At 52.6% G+C, this 26,785-nt stretch overlaps 1 protein-coding gene across 1 annotated transcript in view; it reads left to right on the top strand.

The window, feature by feature from the left end:
- LOC125960983 (cadherin-23-like) overlaps positions 1-26,785 on the top strand; it is a 360,246-nt gene that overhangs the window by 251,931 nt on the left and 81,530 nt on the right. The window contains exons 13-14 of the mRNA XM_049696875.1: positions 9,667-9,816; positions 10,306-10,464. Coding sequence (XP_049552832.1) covers positions 9,667-9,816; positions 10,306-10,464 — 309 coding nt within the window. The remainder of the gene's footprint in view (positions 1-9,666; positions 9,817-10,305; positions 10,465-26,785) is intronic.

Consider the following 26,785-nt stretch of genomic DNA (forward strand, 5'->3'; position numbering starts at 1 on the left):
ACCAGCTCCTGTGTGTGAGCTGCTTGGGGGTTGGAGCCTCCGAAGTCAGCTCAGACTTTGGGGAGCACCTATGGGACACAGGGGCTGGTGTGGTTGGAACTAGATGCTTAGACTCCTTGTTTTCCACCCCCAGCGCATGACCTCCACACCTGGACAGTGGTGCCAGCCGGCCCCTGCTGGGCTCTCAGACTCTCATCGTAGAGTTGGGGACCTATTATCCTAATATGCCTGAGATTGCCAAGGTTTTAGCACTTTAAGCCCACATCTCAGGAACCCTCTCAGTCTCAGGCAAACGGGGACAGCTGGTCAACCAGGGGCAGTGCCCATCATCAACGATGCAGGCTTGAAAGGGGGCCCACTCCAAGGCTCTGAACCAGACAGGCCTGGAACACAGAAGAGAAAGAGACAGCAGAGCTGAGCTACCCCCGCTCGACATGGGCTTTGCTGGGTCCCTGGAGTTGGGACTCAGCAACCAGGGACAGAAGGGGTGGGGAGAGGGGCAAGGAAAGAAACAAGCTGACAGGTGTAGCTGGGTGAGATCCCCATAGTGCACTAGGGTAATGGGCTGCAAATTAAGAAAACAATTTGAAAGCACCTGTCCCTCATTTACCTTAATGCATGTACCCAATGCACATTGTAATTCATTTCCCAGAAGAGCTGGGGTTGGCTGCAGGGCTGACAGACCGGATCCCTCTGGAGGGAGAGAGGAAGGGAGGGAGAGAGGGAGAGAAGGAGAGAGGGAGGGAGGGAGGTGTGCACGTGCAGGTGAGGAGCACCTGCCCACCTCTGGATCTCTTCTGTAGATGAATAATACACACGTCTGCTAGTGATGGAACTGACAGCTCTCTAGTATTCTTTCTCTAAAGTGCCAGGTGCCAATAGGATTGAATTAGATTTCACAGGGGTTTTTGCAATACATGGAATTCACCAACAAATTACTCTTAAAGAGGGAAAATCAATTATTTGGAGCAGAGATAAGCTGAAGGCAAGGCAGCCTCGGATTGATCCTGTCTGTGCAGGCGTGTGTGGAAGTGTGTGGAATTCAACAGATAACCTGGGGAGAGGAGGGCCAGGTCTGCCGGAGAGAGGGTTGGAGGAGGGGGAAGCAGAGGAAGGGCGATGGGGGGAGGAGGAGGAGGGAGAGAGGAAGAGTTGGAGGTCGAAGGTAAAGGAGGGAGAAAATGAAAAGGGAAAGGGGAGAGGGGAGGGGGAAGAAAACAGGGAGAAGAGGGATAAAAGCAAAAGGAGAAGAGAGAAAAGATGGAGAGGGAGGGAAGGGGAGAGAGAGAAGGATCAGAGAAGGCTTGGAGAGAGGAGTGGACAGAGCAAGTGCGAAAAGCAGTTTGAAAGAGCACAGCAGGTGTTAACGGGCCCTTAGAGAATCACCCAGTCCGAGCTTCCCATTTTGCAGATCAGGGAACTGAGGCCCAGAGAGATAAAAGGTCCTGCCCCAGAGAGGAATGGCAGATCCAGAGAAAACCTCAGATCCCTGGTTCCTGACCTCAGGCTCACACTGTTCAAGGATCTAAACCACAGAGGAGCTTGGGAAGGGGGTGTAGGTGGACGGAGAGCCTGAAATGAGGGCTGTCCTTCACCTGCTGCATCCTGGGAACCCTCCCAGGCCCAGGCCAACTGGGACAGTCGGTCAACCAGGGGCAGTGCCCACCATCTCTGATTCAGGCCTGAGAGTTGGCCCACTCCCAGGGTGGAGAAGCTGAGGCTCTGAGCCAGGCAAGCCTGGGATGCAGAAGAAGACACAGCAGAGCTGAGCTACCACCATGTGACATGGGCTTTGCTGGGTCTCTGGAGTTGGTACGCCATGCCCAGTAACTGGAGGGGGTGGGAGGAACACAAGGAGACAGAAGGTGGCCGTTCACCCAGAAATTATTGGGGACGTGCCGGCATCAGCTCTCCCAGACTCTGAAGCTTGGCAGGTCCCTGGGGACTGAGGTGGAGTCAGGGGATGGAGGCAATGACAGTGCAGGGCTTCTCCCCATTGTCCCCTGGACTCCGACTTCACAGTGGGCAGCCTGCGCAGTGGGTGTGGGACAGCTGCCCTGGGCAGGCAGGTGGGGCCAGAGCAACTTGGTGCCCCCCCTTAAGTGTGGGGCTGGGGAAAGAAGCAGCAAGTTTTGAAGTGAAGGGGTGAGGAGAGGCCGGCCCCCTGCCAGGTTCACTTGGGCATGTCTGACTGGAGTTAGTTAAGTGAAAGGATGGACAAAGGAGTGATGAAGAATACATCTTCCGTGGACTTTTGATCTTCTGCCATTCAGTAGCATGGATTAGACCAACAGGGCACAGTGGAAGAGGGAGGGAGGCCTAGGGCCCCCTGCCCAGGATGGGGGGTCCCCTCACCCCTGCACACATCCAAGCCTTTGTCCTTCTCTGCCTGCCCCTCTCATTCCCGGCCAAGCCAAGGTCTAGAAATCAGCCCCTCCCCAGGGGTACCTCTCTCCCTCCCTTCCCTTGCAGAACAGTAACCGCTCTCCTTTACTGAGCATCTGCTCCATCCCAAGCACTTTACTAATATTTCGCTGCTCTCCCACAACAGCCCTATCAGGTAGGCTTCATTCTTCCCATTTTGCAGGTGAGGAAGTTGAGGTTCAAGGAGATAAAACTGCAAAAATCACACAGCTGGAGGGGTAGCACCCGCAGCTGGACCCAGGGCTAACTCCAAAGCCTGTGCTTTTAGCCGCCGCTGAAGCTTAGGGCCTCACACCTTGGAATCACTGGTCAGAGGGCTCGCCCCCGGCTGGCCTGAATTTTGGACAGGGCTTCTGCGCGGGTGGCACTGACTCTGTGGGCCCATCTCCGCATTCCAGGTCCCCAGCCCCATTCCCACCTTGAGCTAAGGGTGTCCCACCAGCCCACAGAGCTCTCTGGGTACCTCTGGGGGTCCCTGGGCCTTCTTCGTCTTGGTTCACAACACTGCAGAGTCCCTAGTCCCCTCTACATGCACGTGACCCTGGTCCTTCCTCGTCTATTGAAAGGAATTAAGGTCCCCTCCAGGGCACATCGTGGTTCATAGGGTGGGGTGAGGGTCCCCTAGCATTTGGGTACAAAGGAAAAACACACACAAGGCTCCTGCCATCAGGGAGCCTCCTGTCTTGGGCAAGAAAACATAACCCACAAGTCAGGCACCAAAACCTGGTGAAGCAGAGACAACACTGCTGCTTAGTCCTGTGGGGTGTGCTTTATTCTCCCCACTTCACAGAGGAAGACATTGAGGCTCCAGCAGTGGAGGTGCGTTGCCCAAGGCCACACAGCTAGGAAGCAGCAGAGCCTGTTTCCCAGCCCTGAACCCCATCCTCTCCGCTGTATTACACCACTGGGTCACCAACCCGCCCGCTACCCTGACCAACAGTGGAGGGAGATGAGCGTCTCTAAGGGGCAAACTGGTGCCACCTCAGCAGGGAGGTGCCTCAGGGTGGGGAGAACCAGGCAGGAGTCAGCAGGATGAGGAAAGCACCTGCAGGTCTCACATCCAGGGAAGGAGTCTGGGGGCTGCGTCAGGCCTTCCTCCCTTTGGGGACCAGGTCACCTGCAGAGGGAAGTACCAGTGGCCCGAGGCCACAGGGGATGACTGGGGGAAGCCACATCCAGCGAGAAGTCAGGTGCAGGCTCTGAGAGCACCCAGGACACCTCCAAGCCTAATGGCCTGACAGGGTGGAATCTGCTCCCCAAGGGGAGGGAAGGGCCCTGCACATGGCAGCTGTTAACCAGTGTGAACGCCACCCGGGACCCTGCCAGCGTTGTTGTGAGCGCTCAGTGAGCTAACAGTTGTAGAGGACCCAGCACATAATAACCTCTCAGTACATAGTTGAAAAACAACACTGGGTCAATCACGGAGCCAATATTGGCTGTGGGAGATGCAAAGATGCTAGGCGGGAACGTCCTTGCCGGGCAAGGTCTGCTCTGACCGCCCTCAAGGCCACCCCTCCACTTCCAGGAGTGGGAGGGGAGCTTTGGGGAGTCGAGGCTGGGGAGGCAGCCCCTGCTGGCAGCGGCCTATGCCTTGGGCTGGGGACTGGTGTGCTGCCCTCCACGGGGTAGGGGACGGTGGTGCCAAGACTTCAGTCACCAGGAGCAAAGCGTAGCTCGCTGCACGGGGCGGGAAGAGTGAGGAGTGATTTCATGCGTCCCTCCCCTCCAATAAATAAAGAAAGCCAAACTGTCGCAGCCCCACGGGCAGCCAGCCGGCACCCAGCCCGGTGCGGGGAGGGGCCGGCGCTGCAGCTCGGCTCTGGGACCCGCGGCTGCCGGCTATCAACATTCTCATCGCCTCTCCTGGCTGGAAGAGAATTTAATCCACTGGGCTCCTCTCCACACACACTGGGATCCTTTTGATGTTCCTCTTTATCTCCTTTCCCAACAAAATTGCCCCTCGACAGCTCCAAGAGGGCCTCTTGCCTCTCCCCCCTCCCCCCTCCCTCCCCGCCCCACTAAGCAGCGCGCACTCAGCTCCCCACCCCCGAACGGGCTGCAAGGGGCAAGGGCGTGGAGGACACAGGACCCAGAGGAGCAGGGCCGCACCCTCCTACAGCCCGGGCTCCCCTGCCCTCCACCTGGCTCCCTGATCTTGGCAGAGGCGCGCTTTGCCCCTTGGGCCTCGCTCCTGGCATTTAGCGAAGGTAGGAAGGGTCTTCCAGTGTCATCTGTTGCCAGTTCTTTGCACACATGAGGAGCAGCGTTCTGTAGAGGGGGCGACACGCAGGAGGCCAGGAGAGAGGTGATGAAGAGTTTGGACTCTGTAGGAGTCAGTACTGACCCGAGTTTGAATCCTTCACTGGCAGCTATGCATCTTGAACAAGTTACCCTCTCTGGCCTCAGTTTCCTTCTCTGCAAAAAGGGTGGACTGATGCTGACGTCACTGGGATGTGAACATTTTGGTTAAGGTATGAAGCACACGGTAGAGGCTTGGTAAATGGAAGCTGCTGTTTTAGAAGGCTCTGCGCTGAGGGCTGCAGTTAATAGGGGTTTTGCACCAACTTAATGAACTGGGTAATAATCCCACACACACATCCCCAGGGATTAACAGTCACAAGCCAAGTCCCAGCGGGAATTAGCCCTCTGGGCAGGTTCTGAAAGGGGCAGGCTGAGCATTTGAGGGAATTTAGCCGGAGGTGGCTCTGGGGTCTCAGGACAGCCATATGCGGGGTCCTGACAGCTACAGTGTCGAGCCTAGTGAACTTCCAGTCCCTGGCGGCAGATCAGCGAGAAGGGAGCTGACCTCACTCGTTGAGACCCAGAGATCTCATATGAAGGGGCCAGGAGGCCCTGGGGTGGAGAGGAGGTCGGAAGCGCAGTGCTCCGGCTTGGCCAGGCGCTCATCCTGCATCTGCACTGAGCTAGCACCACCTTCCCAGGCGTCCCCTCAGTCCCTCTGCCTGCGTACTCCCTCACCCCCAGCCTCAGTCCCTCTGCCTGCGTACTCCCTCACCCCCAGCCTCAGTCCCTCTGCCTGCATACTCCCTCACCCCCAGCCTTGCTCGGTCCCGGTGATTCTCCAACTTCAGCGTGCATCAGAACACCTGGAGGACTTGTTAAAACAGTGCTGAGCCCCACCCCCAGGGTTTCTGATATGGTAAACCTGAGTGTGACCGCCAAACCTGCATTTCTAACAAGTTCCTAGGTGATTGTGATGCTACCGTTCCTGTAGAACACTCAGAGAACCACTGCTGTCCCTGAGTAGTTCTCATCCTTGGGTGCACGTTAGAACGAGTAACCTGAAGAGCGTTATAAAATCCTGATGTCTCGTCTCCTCCTGCCCAAGTCTAATTTCCTTGGTCTGGGGTGCAGCCTAGGCATGGGGGTGTTTTAAAGCGCCCCAGGTGGGTTGTTTTTTTAATTAATTAGTTTATTTATTCTTGGATGCATTGGGTCTTCGTTGCTGCACGCGGGCTTTCTCTAGTTGTGGCGAGCAGGGGCTATTTTTCGTTGTGATGCACAGGCTTCTCATTGCTGCAGCTTATTTTGTTGGGGAGCACAGGCTCTAGGCGCGTGGGCTTGGTTGCTCTGCGACATGTGGCCCCTAGGGCTCGAACCCATGTCCCCTGCATTGGCAGGCAGACTCTCAACCACTGCGCCACCAGGGAAGCCCCACCTTCCTTTTTTAACCCCAGTGTTCCCGTGCTCCAGAGCCTAGAGTGGCTCGCTACTGCTCACGGAAGCAATGTCATGCTGGAGCCCTGCAGATGGCGCCTGCAGAGGAACTCCAGGAGAGCTGCAAAGCCTCCCGATACCCCAACAACCTCCCCGGCTTCTGTACATGGACCCTTTGTAATCAGCTCACTTGTCTGCCTCATCATCAATTATTCTTCTCCACTGCGTGCCTTGCTTAGGCCAGTGGTTCTCAAATGGTGGTCTCAGACCAGCAGCGGTATCCGCATCACCTGGAACTTGTTAGAAATGCAAATTCACAGGTCCACCCCCGATCTACTGAATCAGATACTCCTGGGGGAGGACGGCAATTGGTAGTTTACCAAGCCTCCAGGTGATTCTGATACACGCTAAGGCCGAGAGCTTCGTGTTTAAAGCCACTTCCTCCACCTGGAGTGCATTTTGCCTTCCTTCATTTGTAAAACAACCCCTCTTGGGGCAGCCTCCTCTGCTGGCGTCCTCTTAGATTCGGCCTTGGAGTGCTCAGTGATGCCGTCTTGGTTTGCTCAGCTCACTCATATTGCTGGGTGGAACTTCAGTACATTCCCCCCGTGCCCTGGAGCTGCAGTTGGGGGACGCCCACATCAGGCCCTGACTCTGTTTCCCTCAGTGTGGAGGGCACCCCAGCCTGGGAGCTGGGCCTGGGCTCTTATCCTCACTCTGCCGCCAACCTCTGTGAATTCCATTTCCTCTGGAGGGGTTTCCAAGCTCCCGTATTCCTTCATCTCCACCGTGTGGCCCATGGGAAGAGGATGGAACAGAGTAACGGGTGAGGAAAATCTGCTGAAGGCCCTTCGCATCTGAGCACCTCCCGTGTGCCTGCTCTGATGTGGCTTTGCACTACCTCAGGGGCTCCCAACAGCAACTACAGAAGCTTATTCTCTGGTTTTTCTGACCTGTGTCTGGCAAAGAGTAGGCATCCAGTGAATGTTTGCTGTGTGATTGTTGTTCGTATCGTCAGCTATCTGAACAATTGTGAGACAAGTTTCCGGACATAGTTTTAAGTGGAAAATATCCAACACAGCAGTGTGTAGAGCGTGCTACTGTTTGTGTCGAAGAGGGGAGGCGTAGATACGCAATGCTCTTACATGCATGGATTTTCTGGGGAAAGAGATCCGGGGATTGGGGTATGGTTGTCTCCGGGGAAGGCTCTCAAAGGGTAGGGAGGGGCAACAGGGAAAGGGAGTCGGTTGTGTGCCCTTTACACTTTTGAATGAACTATGTGAAGACTTTCCGAGTCTGTTTATCGCGTCGTTAACATTTTCTATGTTAAGAAAATTAAAACATAGCAATGCTTGGGGTCGTTTCCTGCAGGGGTTCTGTCCAGGCTCCTGGGAGTAGGACAGAGGGACGTGGCCCCTCCTCTCCCAGCCTTTGACCGTCCCCACCTCCCTCTGGGTGAGGACAGAGGGAGCTCAGGGATACAGGAACCCCTGCCCGCCTCACTTTGTGCCCCTGTACCTCTTCTGTGTCCCTCACCCTCCTCGGGATGTGGGGCTGCACAGACCTCCCCACACCCCAGCACGTGTGTGCACACCCCACACACACCCACCCCTCCTCGGCACCCCAGAGGATATGGCCCAGCAGATGTAGAGGGGACTGTTCCTCTGGAGCTGGGTGTGCTCCTGGGGTCCAGCTCGGCCCCTTTCTGTTACTCTGACCTCGGTTCTCACCATTTTCTCTCTGGTTCCTTCTTCCTCCTTCCCGGCTCCTTCTCTGTCTCCATACCCTTTGACTGACCGACTTCCCCTGATAGAACCTGGTAAGTGAGCCTGGGAAGGGCTGGGGCTGGGAGGCAGGGGGGCACTGTGGGGAGGGAGCTTCAGTGGGGGGGCCTGCTCCACCTGCTGTGGGCACAGCTCAGACGGCCAACCTCAGACGGTGGAGGGGCCAAGGTCCAGGGGAGGGAGAGGTGTCGGTGTCAGCGGCTCAGGGCCGTCACAGGCTGCCGGCTTTGGCTATTACTGCCCCTTCGGGCATTTAATTGGTCCTCTCGGTCTGATGGATGGATCCCACGCCAGGGAGACTTGGAAACTCCACAGCCCAACAGGGCCGGAAGAGCCTTGCCTGCACCATTTGCGGGGTCCCCTCTGGGCTGGGGGCCCTGGAGGACCCGCTGCTTGCCTGTATCCCAAAATTGGCAGTGCCCTTATTTTGCCAATTTGTAGTTGTAAGTAGAAAAACCTCCAGAGACCGAGGGTGAGATGCATTTATTTCACAAATGTATCTGAGCACCTAAGGGGCAGCTGCAAGGGCATCGGAATCTTGTGAATCTCAGGCTTCGCTGAGGGTGTCCTTTGAGCCTTGCCGGGACCACCCCTCTCTGATGGTGTAAAGGCTTCCAGGTTGCCTGGCTGCCCCTCTCTCAGCAGGAATGGGCTCTGGGAGGAAGCCCCTCAACATCCCTGGGCAACCACGAAGAGAGGCGTGCCTCCCTGCCAGCCCCTGGTTCCACAGGAACACGTGCCCAGAGGGGCTGTACCGGGGTCTGGGCTGAGGGAGGGTCATGCGGGCCAAGCAGGAGGACGTGTCCTCCTGGCGCTGAGAGCCCAGGTCTGTAACCCACTGAGCATCTCAGCAAGGCTCGGGAGAGGCTCTCGACTGGTTAGTTCCAAATCACAGGCCGCCCACCTAGGTTGGAGGGGGCTAGTCTGCGGGTAATTTCCCCCCATGCAGGAGGTCGAATCACTTTCAGGGCAGACCAGTCTCCAGGTAGCTCCCACCTTCAGCAGCAGCTCCTCCTCGTCTGGAGACTTGGGTAGCATGCAGAGAGAGATCACACGTTTTGTGTGAGGACAAGCCAGGTGGCATCTGAGGGCCCCGTGAGCTGTGGCCCTGATTGGAATATCAGAAACACCTGACCTAGAGTGAGGCCTCCCCACCTGAAACCATGGCCTCGGGCTGCTGGGCTGTAGGAGAACCAGTGAAGGTCCTGGTGTCTCTGCACTCTCTGGGATTCCGTGTCCTCCCAGCCACCACGGCTGGTCACAGAGAGGGGCACATGGGGGTTCACTTTGCCACTCAGCCGTCTGCGTGGTTCCCACGCCCCGTGTAGGCAAGGCAGTGTCCCCCTGACTGACGTGGTCCAGAGGGGTGACGGAGGAGAAGCAGCGTCCTGCTCTGGCCCTCATGCCCTACCCTGTCCAAGCCAACCGTGGATCTTATTTGCTTGTCTCCCCTCCCTGCTGACCCTCTTTCCTGCGTCTCCCTGCCGGGGCTTGCAGCTGGCAAACGCCTCTCCAGTTGGGGCCACTGGGGCAGAGGAAGGGAGCAGGAGATGGAAAATGAACCAAACCCTCTGCAAGGGACATTGTGGGCATCTGATGGGGTGATGCAGGCAGAAAGAATTAGGGGAGACTTCCAGAAGGCCTGGACATGGGCAGAAGGGTCAGGGAGCCAGGCCAGGATCCCCCAGGGGAGGCCAGGCCACTTTGGAGTGGGGGGTAGACGAGCCCTGCTTCAGCCCCGGCGCCCGCTCTGACTGGTTTCTTCTCCATTTTGATCCAGGGCCTGAACAGCATGTTCGAGGTGTACCTGGTGGGGAACAACTCTCACCACTTCATCATCTCCCCCACCTCCGTCCAAGGGAAGGCGGACATTCGCATCCGGGTGGCCATCCCCCTGGACTATGAGACTGTGGACCGTTACGACTTCGACGTAAGGCCTGCTCACCCTCTCCTTGGCCGGGTGCAGGATTTCAGGGGAGGGAGGGGGGTGGCACCGTCCCCTTAAATGCCCCCTTCCACCTCTTCCCATTCTTCCCTCGTGGATATGACCCAGAGAAGCCCACTGAGCTATGGCAGGGGCTAGGCTGGGCCTCCTCTTTTCCAGGAGGACGAGGAAATGTCCAAGAATTGAGTGGAATTTCATTAGGTACCATCAGGGCCTCAGAAGCCCATCAGGAGCCTCTACTGCCCAGCATCAGCCAGCACGGCCCCCGTTAGCCCCTTCCTCCCCAGCAGATTCTGTGGCCAGCCTAACCCTATGAGTACTGATGGAGGGATTCACAGTAGCCTACATCTGGGATGGGCAATGACTCAGACTGGTGCTCTGGGTTGCAATGGGCAGAGGCCCCGGGGGGACTTATGGGAACGAGGGCTCCAGGAGCATGTGAGAGCTCACCTGGTCCCTGCTCTACGCATCCAGCTCTTTGCCAATGAGAGTGTGCCTGACCACGTGGGCTATGCCAAGGTGAAGATCACCCTCATCAACGAGAATGACAACCGGCCCATCTTCAGCCAGCCACTGTACAACGTCAGCCTATACGAGAATGTCACCGTGGGGACCTCTGTGCTGACAGTCCTGGTGAGTCCCCGCTGTCCTGCAGGGCAGCTGAGCTCTGGGGTGGACCATCAGGAGGCTTCCAGAGGGATCCAGGGAGTCTGAGCCGTCAGGGAACGGGGTGCCCCAAGCCCTCAGAGGCTGTGATGTTAGTATACTGGGGCATCTGGACTCTTCATGATGGGCTTCCTTGGCCAGGGCAGCACTGTGGAGAAGGGACCAACCTGGGGAAGAATGAGGTTGGGCCCAGGATACTTTGGTTTTCTGCCTTGTCCCTGAGAGATACTGAGCCTGGATGGGCCAGGAGCCCTGGACCTGCCCTCTAATGGGGACAAGTGCCAGCCATCTCTCAGGAAGGTGATCCTCTCTCTCTGAGCACAGACGCCGGGGAAGAAGGGGCTCCTTGAAGATACATGGACATCGCCAGCTGTCTTTGGCTGGGACTTTGACAGGGGACTCCTGCCAGTGTCCATTTGTATCCGTTAGTACTCGTGGTCACAAGGGACAGAAACCCTTAAGTGGCTCAAGCAAAAAAGGATTGGCTCATGTAACTCAAAAGTGTAAGTGATTTCAGGCATGGCTGTATCCAGGCACTCAGCTGAGCAGGAATCTGACTTCAGCACTGGGCTCTGCTTTTTTGTATTGGCAGAGAGGGACACCAGCACCCTTAGGCTCACTTCTCACCAATTTATCAGCCCCAGTGGGGGAAAACTATTCTTTTTCAATAGTTCCAGCAAAAGTCCCAGAGCTGATTCTCATTGACCCAGCTTTTTGGGTCACCCTGGAACCAATCATCATAATTCTGATATACCAGAGATGGGTCATACTCCCCTAGTGGAACGGGGCGTTGGGTCAACTCCATTCAAATTATATGGGCTGAAAATGGGACAGGATATTCTATAGCGGCTTCTAGTATCAGAACAAAGAGGGTTGCTGAGCAGACCAAAGTGGTAGATGTGTGCTACACAAGCTCAGGGGCTTGCCCATAGTAGGTGCTCAATAAACGTTATGGAGTTTACCTCGCTGCTGCCCCTCCCTGCCCACTGAGGCCCCCAGAGTCCTTCCACTTCTTGTTCTATTCTCACTCCAAGCACAGATTGCCCGCCGATCTCAGGCCCCTACTCCGCAGTGCGTTTACTCTACAGAAAGATGGTATGAAACTGTTTTGAGCCCCCAGGCCCTTCGCATCTGACAGTTATTAATATTTCAAACAGATGTTTGGGTAGGCAGGCCGTCAGATGTAAACAGTAAGTCTGCTGCGGCTGTTTTCCTCCCACCTGCTTCCCCAGCCCATGGCTCTGCCAGCTTTCACCAAGTTGCTCATTGCAATCAGTCACCTGGTGCCTGAGGCCCCTTGGGCCCTCCTGCAGCCTCTAGGGGCCCAGCCAGAGAGCAAGTGCCGGAGGTTCTGGCCTCTGGACCCAAAGAGAACCTCTTCGGCCCCCCAGCCACCTTCCACTGTCAGGATGGAGGACACCCAAGCAGCCTGTCCCCCACAGGGCCCGGAGCCACGTGGCAAAGAATTCGGATGTTAAGCCCAGGCTTGGCGGGTGGCTGGCGATTCCTTCGTGTCGTTCTTGCTGGGGATGGAGGGTCTCACTTTGCAGTCCCCAGTTCCGGTGGCCCTGGCAAGGGTTGAGGGGAGCCTAGGGTGTAGGGTGTGTGTGGGGGTGAAGTGTGGAATGTCACACCTCTTGGTTGATGGCCGGCTGCAGGTGCCAAGGATGATGTGTGAAGCCCAGTCCCATCTGGGGTTGGCGCTGGAGAGTAGCTTCTCGAGCTGGGTTTCCTCAAGCACTGGAGCAGTTCCTGGGCCTGCATGGACCCCGGCCCGCTGCCTATGACCCCTTTTCCAGTCCCTCTCCCAATGTTTAGCAGATGTGTTCAGCCTCCTCTGTGGCTACCTGAGGGTCTCTGTCCAGGGCTGGCTCATCTGGGCAGCCTCTAGTTCCTCAGTGTGTCTGTCCACTCAGTGTGTCTAGTTCCTCAATTGTGTCTGCACAGTTGTGGAATTGTGCAGCTCTGAAGGGGCTGTTTGACCCAGTGATAAGCTCTAGCAGCAGGGCTGTGTGTCTGAAGGAGCTCAGGTCCTGAAGTGAAACAGTGGGCCCTGCATCTCTGCCTTCTGTGTGTGCTGGTCTAACTGTATTACCTCTAAGAATCTTCATTTCCCATCCGCGGAATGGGCATGAGTTCCCCCCACCACTCCCGCCGCCACCAAGGCTGTTAGGTGTGAATGACAGATGTGAAAGCATCCCCTGGTGACCCCCACTCACCGTCATCTCCCAGTCTCCCCAAGGTACTTCCAGAGCTCCTAGCAGGGGGCAAGTTTCACAGCCACACCTGCCACACCCACTGCCCTGGCCTCTCCCACTGCCCTGGCCTCTCCCACGCTGCCCTTCTCCACTCAGACCCAGGGTTAGCCCAGTCTCTCTACCTCCTTTGCTCCAGGAGGGGCTGAAATTATAGCTATCTGCTCAGGGACTGTGAAATTCCTTCTCCCTGACCTTTTGTGGGATGTTATTAAAATGTTTCATGGGCAGTTGTGTCAGAAAAAATAATTATGAAGAAAAGGAAAATGTTTCAGTTTGCACTGAAGGCCAGGGCAGAGGCTGCTGCAAGGGGCCTCCCCACCCCACGCCATGGCAGGGCCCCATTTCTCTGCCTCATCACCTGTCCTGGGGGAAGGCAGCAGTTCACCAGGGAGCTGGGAAAGCCGGAACAGGAGGGGGCCGTCGCCTGCAACCTGGGCATCCCAGCTGGGATGGCATCCCTTCTCACCTCCCTGCTCCCCAGACCTTCCTCAGCCCGGGTTTTGAGGCCCTTACAGCCCCCAGTTATAGACAAATGAGTTTCCACTGGTGGAGGGGAAAGAGTGGGGATGTGGCGGTCAAAGACTTGACCTTGAGCCCCAACTCTGAAGGGTGACCGCATAGGGGAGGGGTGCGTAGGGGCACATTTACCCGCGTATGTTTGCTTGTGGTGTGTGTGTGTTTGCATGCACGCACACAGGCATGTCCTTGTGTCTGTGCCTTTATGTGTGTGTGCAACTACATGCACTCAGATACGCGTATATAACACGTGCGCATGTGTGTGCGTGTGCAGGTTCCTGTATGATGCTGGTGGCTCCCCATCCTCTAGGTTGTATGGTTTCTTTCCCTCTCATATCCCCAGGCTGCTCTGATTCTCCTTCCAATCCTGCCTCCTGACCTGATAATAGGGGTTGGGTGGGAAGGCTGTGGGGTAACTTCCTAGGATTCTGCTGGGCTTCGGGCCACCCTGTAGCCTGGCCAATGGCTACCTGGGGCCTGGTGGGGTTTGTGGGTGCTGCTGGACAGTAGGAGAGCAATCTGAACGTTCAACAAATGTTTTTTTGAACACCCACCACTGTGTCGGGCACATGGCCCTGAGGATACAATGGTGATGTGAGTCTTGCCCTCATGAAGTTTATAGTCTCTTGGGAAAGCCTGATGTTAGTACTAAGAAGTGAATCTTTACATTAAGCGTTACTTGCTGTGATGGAGAGATCAGGGAGCTATGAAAACCGGTAACAGGGCATCTGACCTTGACTGGGGTCAGGGAAGCCTTCCCTGAGGAAGTGGCGATTGAGTAGGCATTAACAGGTAAGCGAATGGAGAGAAGCACATTGGAGAAAGAGGGAATAGCATGTGCAAAGGCCCTGTGACTGGAATGCAGTGGTGGGGGTGTGATGTGCAAGGAGGCGGCGGGGGTTGGGGGTGGGTTCAACTGTCTCTCCTGAATTGCGTCCACCCCAAACATAACCACTGGACTGCTGTTCTGATAGTGGAGAAGTCTTGTATCAGCCCATCCACATTCTCTTACCTATTCCATCCTGGTGGCCCATGGCCAGCATTGGGGCAACAGCTGGCAGAAGCTGTTCCTGGGATGTGCAAGGAGCCAGCCTGGCCTCCTGCAGTATGGAGCTTGTGTCCCCAGATTTATTAGCTCCATGTCCCCTGGGCAGTGAGAGAGGGACACAGGAGTAACAGCCAGGAGGGCAGGTCTTCCCACACTCCAAGAGGCCTTCCCTCCCTGCTCCAGGGGCGTGGGGCACAGCAAGGATGGGCAGGAGATGGAGTGCCGGCCAAGACAGGATTCTTCCCCAGGCAGGAATCAAAGGAAGCAGGAGAGGTACACAAGAGCCCTGATGGGGCAGGTGCAGGGCCCAGGACCAGCTCAGTTTGCTCAGCCCAGGGATGGGCTGCCTCAACTCCAGGCAGACAGAGTGGCCTGTGGGGGCTGAAAGGCATGGCTCCTCCCTCCCCTCCGTGCCCCTCTTCCCAGCTAGTCCTTGGGAGGCTGGTACCATCTTGGGCAGGGCCCTGAATCCTGTTCTGTTGTGGACCGGTCACTCTTCCGGGACTTGGTTTTCTTCCCATCACGTGAGGAAAATAGTGCCTGCCCAGCCTGCATTGGCTGGGCTGTTGGGAGGCTCCAGTGCGGTGATGTGGATGTAAATAGGTTACGGGATTACAGACCTAAGCTGTGGTCCTTATTATCTTCAGCCTTAAAGGGCCCCATCTGGCTGCCCTTCAGCCTGTGTGTAAGCCCAGCTCTGCGAGGTGGGCCTCTTTCCTCCTCTGTTACCTGGGGAGGTACCCTGACGGGATCCTACCTGGGAGGGTTGACGTGAGAGTTCAGTGGAATGGTTGGTTGAAGGCACTCGGTGCCGAGCCTGGCCGGGAACACTCAGAAAATGTCAGCAAGTCATGCCAGCCTCCAGCCTGAGCTTTGATGTAGCCAGGACTCGCTCGGAGTCGTGTAAGCTGAGCATGTCCCTGAGCCTCTGGGGCCCCATCGTCCTCATTATAAAGCTAGGTGGTTGGGCCGATGCTGCTTCAGCGCCTTCTGGCTCCATGCGGCTTAATTCCAGTGCACTCTGCCCAAGAGGAAAAGTTGATTTTTGCTGTTTAGTTTCACTCCTGGCAACACAAACATGCTTCCTGTCCTTTGAGGGTCTAGAGCTCCCTTGCCTGCCCTGCCCGCCCTCTCCCAGTCCCTGTCTGGAAGTTTGGTGAAGGTTCCAAGGTGGTCACTTCCCTGCTCCTGGAGCTCATCAGCTGTTCCTGGTCGTCCAGCCTGGCCTCCCTCCCCAGGGGCATCAACAGAGGCAGCCGTGCTCCTGCTGGCCCCCTTCACTCCCTCCTCCCCTGCCCGCTGACACCAAAGGCAAAGGTGTGTGTGATGTCACTGCCCCAGGCTGACCCTGGTGAAGGCCATCCTCAGTCCTGGAAGAACTGAAATGCAGCGTGCCTCTTCCATCAGCTGTCAGGCTGCGGGGCCTCTTCCCCAGCCCTGAGAGCCTGCAGGCTCAGGGCACACCACCCACCCCCCTCCCCTCCGTGTTGCTGAATCCAAGGAATTTAACACGGACCTCACCCCGGTGCTGGGAACTCGATGGCCCAGCCAGGTGGTCTGGGAAGGCCAGTCCCCTGCCTCGGCCTCAGGTGGTGCTCCCTGGTCCCTCTGGCCCCTTGCAGAAGGACTTGCTGGTGGGTGGACACCTTGCAGCTGCTTCAGCACCTGCAGGAGGGACCTTTAGGAACAAAGCTTTAAAACCAGGGAGACTCAGGTTGAAATTCTGCCCCTACCCTTGCTGTCTCTGTGACCCTGGACAGATGCCTGGCTGTGTCTGATCCTAAGTCCCCAAGGTTTGCTGTGGGGATGATAGTAATTATATCTATCCCATGATTAAAAGATGTATTTTAGACCGCTTACGCCCAGAAAGCGCTGGGTGACCGACAGCTGTGCTCGCTAGTGCTGTTGTTGTTTTTCTTCTCCACCATCATATCTGGGGATCAGTGGAGCTTCAGAGAACACTGGCTCTTAAACCTAGGTCTCTGGGTACTCAGGCCCCAGCGTCAAGAAGCAGAAGAGAGAGGTTAAATGAGGATGCGGCCGGAGGGCTAAGTCTCAGAGGAGGCAGGCAGCAGGTGCGACAGGAGGACTGGCTTCATGCATGTGCGGCCTGGGCATTTGCGTGGGAAGTAGGAGAGCCTCACTCTGGGTTTGATGCTCTACTGTCGCCGTCTTGAGATTCTTAATTTTTGAACAAGGGGCGCTGCATGTTCATTTTGCACTGGAAAATTATGCAAATTATGTAGCCCATCCTGGCTATAGGAGCTCCGTAATTCTGTGCCCAAAGGAGCTCTGTGGTTGTCTGTTGTTTTCGTCTATTCCCACATTCCATCGGCACTGGCTCAGTAATCGCTTGCCTTGTGCCACGCTCCAAGCAAGGGCCCACCGAGCTTGTTTCGGTTCCAAACGCTGCGTGAGAAACCATCCCACACTTAGCGGCATAAAGCAACAACCATTTTGTTATGTTCGTGGATCAGGTGGGTCAGGAGTATGGAAAAGGGCCCAGCAGGGGAGCCCTTCTCTGCTCCAAGTCTGGGGGTGACTCTAGCCACTGGTGGCTCCTCCCTCTGTCTGGCGCCTGGGCTGCTCTGGCTGAAGGACTGGCTCAGCCCGACACTGTTCTGAGCCCCTGCTTGTGGCCTCTCCACATGGTACAGGCATCTCAGGCATGGCTTGTAGAGAGAGCTCCTCAGAGGAAGCCTCTGGGAAATGGGTGTCCCAAGAGAACCAGGCAGAAGCTGTGTGGCCTTTTGTGATCTAGCCTAGAGGTCACGCTGCATTTCCACTGAGTGCTATCGGTTACAGTGAGTCACCGAGGCAGGTTCACGTTTAAGAAGAGGGGCTATAGACCTTCCCCAGCTCTCAATGCTCCTTTCCTGAGATGCCGCACATGAGCGTGGCGCCGGGAGACAGCGGATTCCTGCTCCTCCTGGGTGTTGTGCAAACATAAGCAGAAGAACAGAAGGGGGGAACCCTTCAAACCCCGTTATCAGCCTGGAAGTGTTCTCTGCCAGTAGTGGGAGGAGGGGAGAGAAAAGAGTAATCCCAGGCGCTCCCTGACCAGTAAAGCTCCAGCGCCCTAGGCCTGGATTGGCAGTCAAGGTCCCCACACCCTGGCCCTGAGCCGCTTTCCAGCCGTCTGCCCGCTACACCTCTCACACCCCTTCTCTCCTGCCTGACCAGAGTCCCCGGCTTCCCTGCACACCCTCTGCGCTTCCTCACACTCCTCCCCCACCTAGCTCTCCCTCCCTCCCGTCTGAGACCATCAAAAGCCTGCTGACCCTCAGAGCCAGCCCAGTTGGCAGCCTCCCCATAAGAAGCCATCTCCCTCTGGTAACGGGCACGTGCCCACCTCCCCCGAGGCCCTCCCCCTCCTCTCCAGCGCCCCTGCGTGCCTGCACCTCGCTTTCCCTGGCTGCTCTCACCACTCCTGTTGGGGCAGCAGGGCTCATGTCCTCTTCTCCCCACTCCACAGAGAACCTCCTGAAGGCAGGTTCTCTCTGTCTGGGTGCCCCCATCCCTGGGCTGTGTGGCACAGAGGAGGTTTCACTCCTGTGGTCTGAAGTGTCTAGGACATCTTCCTTGAAGGAGGGATAGAGGCAGAGGTCTCATGGGGAAACTGAGGCATGGAAAGGGTAAATTATACACCCAAGTTCACCCAGAGAGTCAAGGGCAGAGATGTTTGTCTGGATCCAAAGCCTCGTACCCCCATGTTTCACTGTGTGAGCCAGGCTCCCCAGCACCCGCTCTGGCGATGGGCACAGGGGGAAGGCTGCTGGACAGGGAGCCCCGAGGCCTGGGCTCTAGATCACTGACTCGCTCTGTGACCCTGTGCCAGTCTCATTCCATCTCTGGACCTTGGCTTCCTGCTCAGTCCAAGGAGAGGGTAAGCTGGATGCCCTCTGATTATCCTTCCTAGGTCAGGGGAGGTCTGGGGATGCAGACCCCAGGCCAGGAACAAAGGCAAGCGTCCGGAAGGTGCAGTGGCCACCAGATTCCAGGATCCCTGCGGCCTCCTAGCCCTGGTCAGGGCATGTGATTACAAGGCCAAGGCTGAGATGTGCCCAGGCTTCAGCCTGCCTCTGCAGACAGGTGTGCAGGAGCTGACCTTGCTTCCTTGGCTGCTGCTGGCAGGGCCGGGTGCCCCGTGAGGCCCTGTGTCTCCCCTACAGGAGCCTCCCCTCTGCCCCTCCCAGGACTCTGCACCCTCTGGGGGAAGGGGGCTCCCAGATGCAACCACCATACTCCTTCATTCTGTGACTGTTTATCGAGGGCTTGGAATGATGGCAGTGAACAAGACAGACAAACATCCGTGTATGTACCAGGGGTGGAGACAGATATAAGGAATAAGGAAATACAGAGCATGTCAGAGGGGGATGCATGCCTTGGGGGAAAGTATAGCTGGGGGCAGTAAGGGAGGAGTGCTGGGGGTGGCATTGTTACTGTCTTCTACTAGGTGGTCAAGGAAGGCGGGCCTCTCACAGAAGGTGACCTTAGACAGAGCCCTGAAGGGAGGCAGGGGAGTCTGTGTTGGGGATTCTGCAAAGAGCTGCCCCAGGCTGAGGGAGCTGCAGGTGAGAGGCTTCAGACAAGAGCCTGGTGGTGGGTGGATATGCAGAGAGGAAGAGGGAAGACCAGAGGAGGTCAGGACGTGACTGTGCTGAAGGGGAGCCAGATGGATCACGGAGGATGCTGTGTGGAGAGTAGGCCAGCGGGAGGGGCCGAGGATGCCCAGGTGGAAGCGGGGCGACCAGGTGAGAGACGATGGCCCCAACCACCCAGGTGACAGTGGAGGTGGGGAGAGCTCTCCTAGCCTGTGCTCAGGTCTGAACAGCGGCTCCACCATTCTCCTCCCCAGACCCAGCAAGGCACACCCATCTTCATCCCCACCTGACTGCCAGGTGTGCCCTGTACCTTCACAAACACTGAGGTGTGTGGACAGCCCCGGGTTGGAGTTCTGCCTCAGCTTCTCACCAGCAGGTTGGCTTTGGGCAGGTTATTCGCTGTCTCTGAATTTCGGTTTCCTCCTGTATAAAATGGGCAGAGTGATTCCATCTCAGCAATGCTGTAGGGTGATGCGTGGAAAGACAGTGGTCTGGAGCCTGCGCACAGCAGATGCTCTGGTTGCGGTCCCAGCCCCTGCTGCAGGCCAAGTGTCCAGTGTTATCCGTGCTGCTCTGCAACAGTGTCCTCTCCCTGTTTCTGATAGTATTGCTTCAGCTCGATTCTGTCACTGTGTAAAGCTGGTGACAGAAATTGCCAACGTGAATTATTAGCAAGTTTAGGAGATAATAGCACCCAATGGGCAGGCCCCATCCAGACACTTTAGCAAAACCCAACCGAGGTGGGCAGGTCAACACAGGAAAGAGTGGAAGCAGGGCTCCTGGCAACTGGGTCCCCTCAGCTGTTCTTCCCCTTCCTCCTGCCCCCCTACCTCTGCTGTCTTTCCCCACCCTCTCCTGACACCCCTCACCACAGGCATCTTAATTGATCTCATTGTTCTCCAATCCCTGGAGACCTGAGACTCCAGCTGTGCTTAAACAGAACAAAATCTCTTCCAATTTCCCCACCGTTTAAAAGAAAATTGAATTCTTTATCTGCAGCCTGGGGAAGGGAAGAGAGAGGCTAGAGACACACACTCGCGCGCACATGCGCGCGCACAGGCGCGCGCACACACAGCACACGTAAATAGTAGTCACCCTAGCCCTGCTCCCAAGCTGGCCTGGAAGGCCTTTGTGGACACACCGTCCCCCATTTGGGGGGGTGTCTCGGCTGTACTTCTGGGCCCCTTTAATCTGCTCTTTGGTTCATCTCGTCAGAGGGGCCAGGCACTGGGAGGAAGCTGAGCTGGTTGATGGTGATTGACCGGTCAAGTTCCTCTGTCTGTCAGGCCTCAGTGCTCCTCGGATGTGTTTATCTCTTTAATCTAAATATCAATCCATAAAACCAAAATGGGATGGAATTAGAGGTAGGACAGGTGCTAAGGAGAAAGAGGGAGAACAGAGCTGCCCACTGCCACCCTGGGCTTCTGGAAGGACCTCGGCAGGGCCTGTGGGTCGGAGGCCGCAGGGGGCCGCCTGAGACTGGCTAGAGCCTGGGTCAGGATGGAGAGCGGGGCTCCCCCAGCTCTGCCCCTGAAGTGGATTGTCCCAGACTTTGTCACGGTCCAACAGTTTCCCTCCATTTAGTCGCTCGACTACTGGATTTTTGGCAAATTGATCTAAACCCTCGTTTCCTGTCAAGCCTTTGATGCCTCCCTCACTGGCGCCTCCAGAATCCCCCATCCTCGACAGGAGCGGATCTGTCTGCTACTGACCTTTGCCCCTTTGCAAAAAAAGACCGGAAGGATGCTGTTGTTTATCATCATAGGCCTGGTGAGCGGGTGATGTGAGCTTAGTAAATGGCAGGTACTTTACAGAATGTTACTTACCTCTTCTGTACCCATGGTGCAGAAGAAAGAAACAGAGGCCCAGAGTGGTAAGTAACCTGTCTGGGGCCAGCCAACAGCGAGTGACCAAGCCAGGATTCCAACCTGGGTCTGCCTGATTCCAAAGCCCCTGGGTCCCCCTCCCGTTTGCCGGTCACCACCAGGCACCCATTCCCACGCTGGGCTCCAGCCTATTGTTGGAATCAGCTGTCTCCAGGGTCCAGGGAGATGGGCCCAGCGCTGGCCTCAGAGGCCGGAGTCACCCCGTCACTGGGTGACCTTGAGCAGGTGCCCGGCTCCCAGGCCCTGGTGTCCTCTTCTGTAAAATGAAGGGATCGTGCTGGCTTCCCTCTAAGGCCCCCTGTGCCAACAACGTGTGACCACCGGCCCCCGACAGCCCCTCCTGCCCTGAGAGCTGTGACTCCCTGCCCTCTGCGCCTGTTGGAGTCCCCCTTCAGTAGGGCTGCTGCTGATTGCTCCTCTCAGGCAGTCGCTCAGAGGACATGAGAGGGAAGAAAATATACCCCCGGGTGAGGGGACAGTGGGTAGCTGTAAGCGTGGCCAGGGCCAGAATGAGTTCATCAGTGCAGTAAAGCCAATGGCTGTACAAAGTCCACCTGTGCCTTGTGCCAGGAGGGTCAGGAGCCCTGGGATCAGCCGACAGGGGTGGGGCCCAGGCCTGAGAGCTTGTCCTGGGAGCAGGTGGGAGAAAGGCTGAGGGAGCAGGGAGAGGGACCCGCAGAGGTTTAGGGAGAAGTTGAGCAGGGCCTGTGGGTTTGGGGTGGCTTAATCTTGCTGCATAATTCTTGTCAGAGGGGATGACACCTGTGGTTCCTGTCACCTTGTTTCCCTACTGGCTCAAAGTCCCGTATGCCCATTGGTTTGGTTAGTATTTTTCAAACTTTTTCTTACCATGGTCCGTAATAAAAACCACATTTAACTTCATGACCCAGAATACACACTCAAACACACACATCCACGTGTAGAACAAAACAGTACTTCCCTACTAAGTGTGATAATACACCCTAGTTGTATTTTATTCTGCTAAGTTTCATTTTTTTATGAGAACCTTGAAGATCTACTATCTCAGCAACTTTCAAATATACAATAAATTATCATTAACTATAGTCACCATGCTGTACGTTACATCCCCAGGACTTATTTTATAATAAGTTTGTACCATTTGATCTCCTTCACTCATTTCGCCCACCCCCACCCCTGCCTTTGGCAACCAACAATTTGTTCTCTGTAGCTATGAGCTCAGTTTTGGTGGTGGTGTTTGTTTAAATTCTATATATAAGTAAGAGCATATGATATTTGTCTTTCTCTGTCTGACTTGTTCCACTCAGCATAATGCCCTCAAGGATGTCCATCTATGTTGTCACAAATGGCAAGGTTTCCTTTTTTATGGCTGAGTAATATTCCATTGTATGTATGTGTACTGCATCTTCTTTATGCATTCTCCATCAATGAACACTTAGGTTGTTTCCATATCTGGGCTATTGTGTAAAAAAAAAAAAAAAAAAAAAAAAAAGTGTTGCCATCAACATGGGAGTTCAGATGTCTTTTCAAGTTAGTGTTTTCATTTTCTTCAGATAAATATCCAGAAATGGAATTGCTGGATCATATGGTAGCTCTATTTTTAATTTTTGAGGAATCTCTATACTGTCTTCCACAGTGGCTGCACCAATTTTCATACCCACCAACAGTGCACGAGGGTTCTCTATCCACATTCTCATCAACACTTGTTATTTGTTATCTTTCTGATAATAGCCATTCTAATAGGTATGAGGTGATATCTCATTGTGGTTTTGATTTTCATTTCCCTCATGATTAGTAACGTTGAACACCTTTTCAAGTACCGGTTGGCCATCTGTACATCATCATTGGAAAAATTCCTATTCAGATCCTCTGCTCTTTTTTAAAATATTTATTTATTTATTTATTTGGTTGTACCAGATCTTAGTTGTGGCTCACCTGCTCCTTAGTTGCGGGCAGGTGAGCTCCTTAGTTGTGGCATGCGTGTGGGATCTAGTTCCCTGACCAGGGAGCGAACCCAGGCCCCCTGCATTGGGAGCGTGGAATCTTAACCACTGTGCCACCAGGGAAGTCCCCCTCTGCCCATTTTTTAATCAGATTGGGTTTTTGCTAGTGAGTTGTATGTGTTCTATAGACATGGATATGAACCACTTATCAGATATGTGATTTGCAAATATGTTCCCCCATTCAGTAGGTTATCTTTTCGTCTTGTTAGTTTCTTTGAAGTTTGGAAGCTTTTTAGTTTGATGTACTCCATCTGTTTATTTTTTAATTTGTTGCTTTCCCTTTAAATGTCAAATCCAAAAAAATCATCACCAAGACTGATGTCAAAGAGCTTCCCGCCTGAGGGCTTCCCTGGTGGCGCAGTGGTTGAGAGTCCACCGCTGATGGCGGGTTCGTGCCCCGGTCTGGGAAGATCCCACATGCCGCAGAGCGGCTGGGCCTGTGAGCCATGGCCCTGAGCCTTCGCGTCCGGAGCCTGTGCTCCGCAATGGGAGAGGCCACAACAGTGAGAGGCCTGCGTACTGCAAAAAATAAATAATTAATTAAAAAAGAGCTTCCCACCTATGTTTTCTTATGGCTTGAGGTCTTATAAGTCTCTCATCCATTTTGAGTTCATTTTTTTAAATTTTATTATAGTTGATTTACAATGTTGTGTTAGTTTCAGGTGTACAGCAAAGTGATTGTTATACATATATTCATTCTTTTTCAGATTCCATTCTCATATAGGTTATCACAGAATATTGAGTAGAGTTCCCTGTGCTATACAGTAGGTCCTTGTTGGTTATCTACCTTATATATAGTAGTGTGTATATGTTAATCCTAAACTCCTGATTTATCCCTCCCTGCCACATTTCCCCTTTGGTAACCATAAGTTTGTTTTCGATATCTGAAAGTCTGTTTCAGTTTTGTGAATAAGTTCATTTGCATCATTTTTAAAATGAGATTCCACATATAAGCGTTATCATGTGATATTTCCTTTCTGTGTGTGACTTACTTCACTTAGTATGATAATCTCTAGGTCCATCCATGTTTCCACATATGGCATTATTTTGTTCTTTTTTATGGCTGAGTAATATTCCATTGTATATATGTACCACATCTTCTTTAACCATTCCGCTGTTGATGGATATTTAGGTTGCTTCCATGTCTTGGCTATTGTAAATAGTGCTGCAATGAACATTGGTGTGCATGTATCCTTTTGAACTATGGTTTTCTCCAGATGTATGCCCAAGAATGGGATTGATGGATCATATGATAGTTCTATTTTTAGCTTTTAAAGGAATCCCCATACTGTTCTCCATAGTGGTTGTACCAATTTACATTCCCACCAATAGTGTAGGAGGGTGCCCTTTTCTCCACACCCACTCCAGCATTTGTTTGTAGACTTTTTGATGATGGCCATTCTCACTGTTGTGAGGTGATATGTCCCTGTAGTTTTGATTTACAGTTCTCTGATAATTAGTGATGTTGAGCACCTTTTCATGTGCTTTTTGGCCATCTGTATGTCTTCTTTGGAGAAATGTCTATATAGATCTTCTGCCCGTTTTTTGATTGGGTTGTTTGTTTTTTTGATATAGAGCTGTGTCAGCTGTTTGTATATTTTGGAGATTAATCCTTTGTCAGTCGCTTCATTTGCAATTATTTTCTCCCACTCTGTGGATTGTCTTTTCATTTTGTTTATGGTTTCATGTGCTGTGCAGAAGCTTTTAAGTTTAACTAGGTCCCATTTGTTTATTTTTGTTTTTATTTTTATTACTCTAAGAGGTGGATCAAAGAAGATATCGCTGCAATTTATGTCAAAGAATGTTCTGCCTATGTTTTCCTCTAAGGGTTTTATAGTGTCCAGCCTTACATTTAGGTCTTTGATCCATTTTGAGTTTATTTTTGTATATGGTATTAGGGAATGTTTTAATTTCATTCTTTTACATGTAGCTTTCCAGTTTTCCCAGCACTGCTTACTGAAGATACTGTGTTTTCTCCATTGTGTTGTCTAGCTTCCTTTGTCATAGATTAATTGACCATAGGTGCGTGGGTTTATTTCTGGGCTTTGTATCCTTTTCTGTTTATCTATATTTCTGTCGTTGCGCCAGTACCATACTGTTTTGATGACTGTAGCTTTGTAGTATAGTCTGAAGTCAGGGAGCCTGATTCCTCTAGCTCCGTTTTTTCTTTCTCAGGATTGCTTTGGTTATTCGGGGTCTTTTGTGTCTCCATACAGAATTTTAAAATGTTTGATCTAGTTCTGTGAAAAAAAATGCCATTGGTAATTTGATACGGATTGCACTGAGTCTGTAGATTGCCTTGGGTAGTATAATCATTTTGAAAATATTGATTCTTCCAATCCAAGAATGTGGTATATCTTTCTATCCGTTTGTGTCATCTTCAGTTTCTTTCATCAGCATTCTATAGTTTTTCAGAGTATAGGTCTTTTGTCTTCTTAGGTAGGTTTATTCCTAGGTATTTTATTCTTTTTGATGCCATGGGAAAAGGGATTGTTTCCTTAATTTCTCTTTCTGATCTTTCATTGGTAGTGTATAGGAATGCAGGAGATTTCCGTGTATTAATTTTGTATCCTGGAAATTTACTGAATTCATTGATGAGTTCTAGTGGTTTTCTGGTAACATCTTTAGGATTTTCTATGTATAGTATCATGTCATCTGCAAACAGTGGCCCTTCTTTTCCAATTTAGATTCTTTTTGTTTCTTCTCTGATTGCCATGGACTTCCAAAACTATGTTGAATAAAAGTGGCAACAGTGGACAACCTTGTCTTCTTCCTGATCTTAGAGGGAATGCTTTCAGCTTTTCACTGTTGAGAATGTTAGCTGTGGGTTTGTCATATATGGCCTTTATTATGTTGGGGTTTTTGGGTTTTTGGTTTTTTTTTTGCTTTTTCTGCATTTATTGATATGATCATGTATTAAGAGAATAAAAGGAAAAATTAACTTAGTTAATTTTTTAATGTTAAGTCAAACCTGCATACCTGGGGTAAAACCTAGTATGTGATGTATTGTTGAATTTGATTTGCTATTATTTTATTAAGAATTTTGGAGTTTATATTCATGAAGGATATTGGTCTATAATCTTTTTTATGGTAATGTCTTTCTCGGGTTTTGGTATTACATTTATCCTTGTCTCATAAAACGAGTTTATTAGTAATCCCTTCGGTATGTTTTAAAAAGTTTGCATGAGATGGGTCTTATTTCTTCTTGGATATTCTGATGGGATTCACTGGGGTTACCATCTGGGCCTGGAATTTTCTTTGGGGGAAGCTTTAGATTCATTTTCCTTAATAGATATAGGTGTATTCAGATTTTTTTGTTATTTTTCATGTGAATTTTGGTAACTTTCGGGGGGGGATTTGTCCTTTCATCTCAGTTGTTGAAATTTTTAGCATAAAGTTGTTCATAGCATTCTTTTTATTATCCTCTAATGTCTGTGGGGTCTGTGTTGATAATCTCTTTTTCATTCCTCCTTTTGGGGTTTTCTCTTTTTCCTTGATTAGATAGAAGTTTGTCATTTTTGTTTATAAGTTCAAAGAATCAACTTTTGTCTTTGTTAATTTTCTCTATTATTTATTTTCTATTTTACTGACTTTCCTCTTATTATAATTTATTTCTTTTTTACTTTGTTTTTTTAGTTTCTTAAGATGGAATCTTAGGTCATTGATTTTAGATTTTTCTTCTAATATAAGTATTTAAAGTGCTGGATTTTCATCTAAGCATTCATAAGTTGTATCAAGAAAAACTGATATTCAGTACATTCTTTGTCATTTAGTTTAAAATTTTTTCATTTTATTCTTTATTGAAGTATAGGTGAATTACAATATTGTGTTAATTACTGCTGTACAAAGTGACTCAGTTATACATATAGATATATTCATTTTTCATATTCTTTTCCATTATGGTTTATCACAGGATATTGAATACAGTTCCCTGTGTTATACAATAGGACCTTGTTGTTTATCCATTCTGTATATACCAGTATGCATCTGCTAA

The sequence above is a fragment of the Orcinus orca genome, chromosome 14, assembly GCF_937001465.1.
Source record: "Orcinus orca chromosome 14, mOrcOrc1.1, whole genome shotgun sequence".
Classification (NCBI taxonomy): Eukaryota; Metazoa; Chordata; class Mammalia; order Artiodactyla; family Delphinidae; genus Orcinus; species Orcinus orca.